Below are 2,233 nucleotides of genomic sequence, written 5' to 3' on the forward strand. Positions count from 1 at the left end.
ACGATGCATTGCATTTGGTAAATCTGCTCTTAAAAGAGTTAAAGAGCACAGATGTCTCTAAGTATTACGGCTCACGTGACCCAAGTCATGGGGTTTTTCAATGACTTCATATGCATGTGAAAGTTAGACAACAAATAAAAAAGGCCAGAGAAGAACCGATGCATCTGAATTGTGGTGTTGGTGAGGAAAATTAAAGTACCATGCACTGCCGGAAGAACAAACAAATCTATGTCAGATTAAGTGCAGCCAGAGTGCTTCTTAGAAGTCACGATGACAAGACTTGGTCTTTCGTACTTTAGACATGTTGTCAGGAAGGACTACTCCCTGGAGAGAAGGACATCATGTTTGTAAAGTGGAGGGTCAGTATAAAAGAGGAAGACCCTAAGGAGATGGACTGACACAATGGGCTCAAACGTGACAACAATTGTGAGGATGGTGTGGGAGCAAGTGTGTTTGGTTCTGATCTGCATAAGGTCATTGTAAATTAGAACGGACTCAACGCACTTAACAGTAACAATAACAGCAGTAAAGGGTAGATTGTTTGGATTGAACTGTGTCTTCCTACAATTGTGTGTCATGATCCTCAGTGGTTTGACAGATGTGATCTGGTGTGATCAGCCTTGATCTGATCTAAGGGGATTGAGGTAGGCTCAAGTAACACCCTGATAGGGAGTTTCCCAGGGGTGTGGCCCTCATCCCCTTTTCTCTTACAAGAGATCAAAGGAGAGAGGAGTGAGCAGACAGCGGGACCTACCACCACCAAGAAAGGAGAGCCGAGAGTGGAACACATCCTTTGGACCCGGAGTCCCTGCACTGAGAACCTGCTAGACCCAGGTGACGATTGGTACCGAGACACATGGAGATCTCCAAGGAACACCTGGACCACAGTTGTAGGAAGTATACAAAGACCTTCCCCAGAGCCAACACCAAGAAAGTACCCTGAATTTGGACTTCTAGTCTCCTAGCCTGTAGGAGTATACAGTTCTGTTTGTCAAAGCCATCCACTGGTGTAATGGTGACTGCTGCGGGTGGGATGCTGTTGAATTGGTTCCAGCCCATATCAACCCTGTATAGAGTTTCGGAGGCTGTAAATCTTTATGGGGGCAGAAAGTCTCATCTTCCTCCCATGCAGTGGCTGGTAGATTCGAACTGCTGACCTTGCAGGTAGCAGCACACCCGTACCCGCTGCATTCCCAGGGCTCCCTTCTGTTGTTGTAGAGAAAAAGACACTGACCCGATAAGTCGAAGCTCTCCTCATGAAAGAAAGTTCTAGAATGACTATGCTGGCTGTGTTTACAAAGCACAGGTCAGGCCTTTTGGGGTTTAGTCCACTGCCTGGGGATGTCCTGGCTGCAGGACATGGGGTCCCCGTGCCTGGATCTGAGGTCTTGGCCTGTGACGGTGAGGTGGCATGCGGACATGGCCCCCGCCTTGCAGGGTGACCCACAGTGTTACCACAGTGCCCTTTGCCAGTTTCCTTAGGTCAGGATGTGCCAAGAAGTTTAGCAGATATTCCAAATGGCTCAGGCCATGGTCCCCATCCTCCTGCCACCCGCCGCCGAGGCCTCTGAGGACCCTAGTCAGGGAGGGGCTTCGGGTGAAGGAGTAGAGGGCAGACTGGGCTTTCTCAGAAGGCCTGCAGGGTGGGCATGACCAGCTGGGAGGATACATGGTCACCTACCGGGCCCGAACTTGGAGGTGTAGTTCTCAATGCCCGCCAGGTCCAGGTAGTGGTTCCTGCGCTCTGTGTTCTCGTCCACACAGTAGGGGCCCCGCACTGGGTAGGGGGCAGCATCGGCCAGTGGCCTCCTGTGTGGGGGATGGAGTGACCTGAGCTCGTTGTCCATCAGGTGGGCAGGGGGTTGGACCCAAGAGAGAGTGGACCCAGGGGACCCAGGGTGTCAGTCTATGAGCGTGGACTAAACACATCACATTGTGAGTCTCCCTGGTCATAGACTTTCCTCCAACCCATCCCCTCCCTGCAGACTTGAGACCCCTGGCGGGCACCCCCACATCCACCTGACATGTGCAGAGAGCCTTCGGTCTGTCGTCCGTGTGTCCTCAGCGGGTTCCCCTTCCGTCCTGAGATGCACAGGCTCCCGGTCTGCAACAGGCGGCCACTCTCAGCATGCATCACTAATTCACTCTTCAATTCATTCCTGCCTCACTCTCTCCCTCACTTTCCCCTCCTCACTCTCCCCCCTCACGCCTCCCCTCACTCTCCCCCTCCCCC

At 52.4% G+C, this 2,233-nt stretch overlaps 1 protein-coding gene across 1 annotated transcript in view; it reads right to left on the reverse strand.

The window, feature by feature from the left end:
* The window catches only part of NKD2 (naked cuticle homolog 2 (Drosophila)), a 12,328-nt gene that overhangs the window by 5,261 nt on the left and 4,834 nt on the right, over nt 1–2,233 (reverse strand). The window contains exons 6-7 of the mRNA XM_006876902.1: nt 2,020–2,120; nt 1,682–1,809 (exon numbers count right to left, since the gene is read on the reverse strand). Coding sequence (XP_006876964.1) covers nt 1,682–1,809; nt 2,020–2,120 — 229 coding nt within the window. The remainder of the gene's footprint in view (nt 1–1,681; nt 1,810–2,019; nt 2,121–2,233) is intronic.

This window comes from Chrysochloris asiatica, unplaced genomic scaffold (genome assembly GCF_000296735.1).
Source record: "Chrysochloris asiatica unplaced genomic scaffold, ChrAsi1.0 scaffold00424, whole genome shotgun sequence".
Classification (NCBI taxonomy): domain Eukaryota; kingdom Metazoa; phylum Chordata; class Mammalia; order Afrosoricida; family Chrysochloridae; genus Chrysochloris; species Chrysochloris asiatica.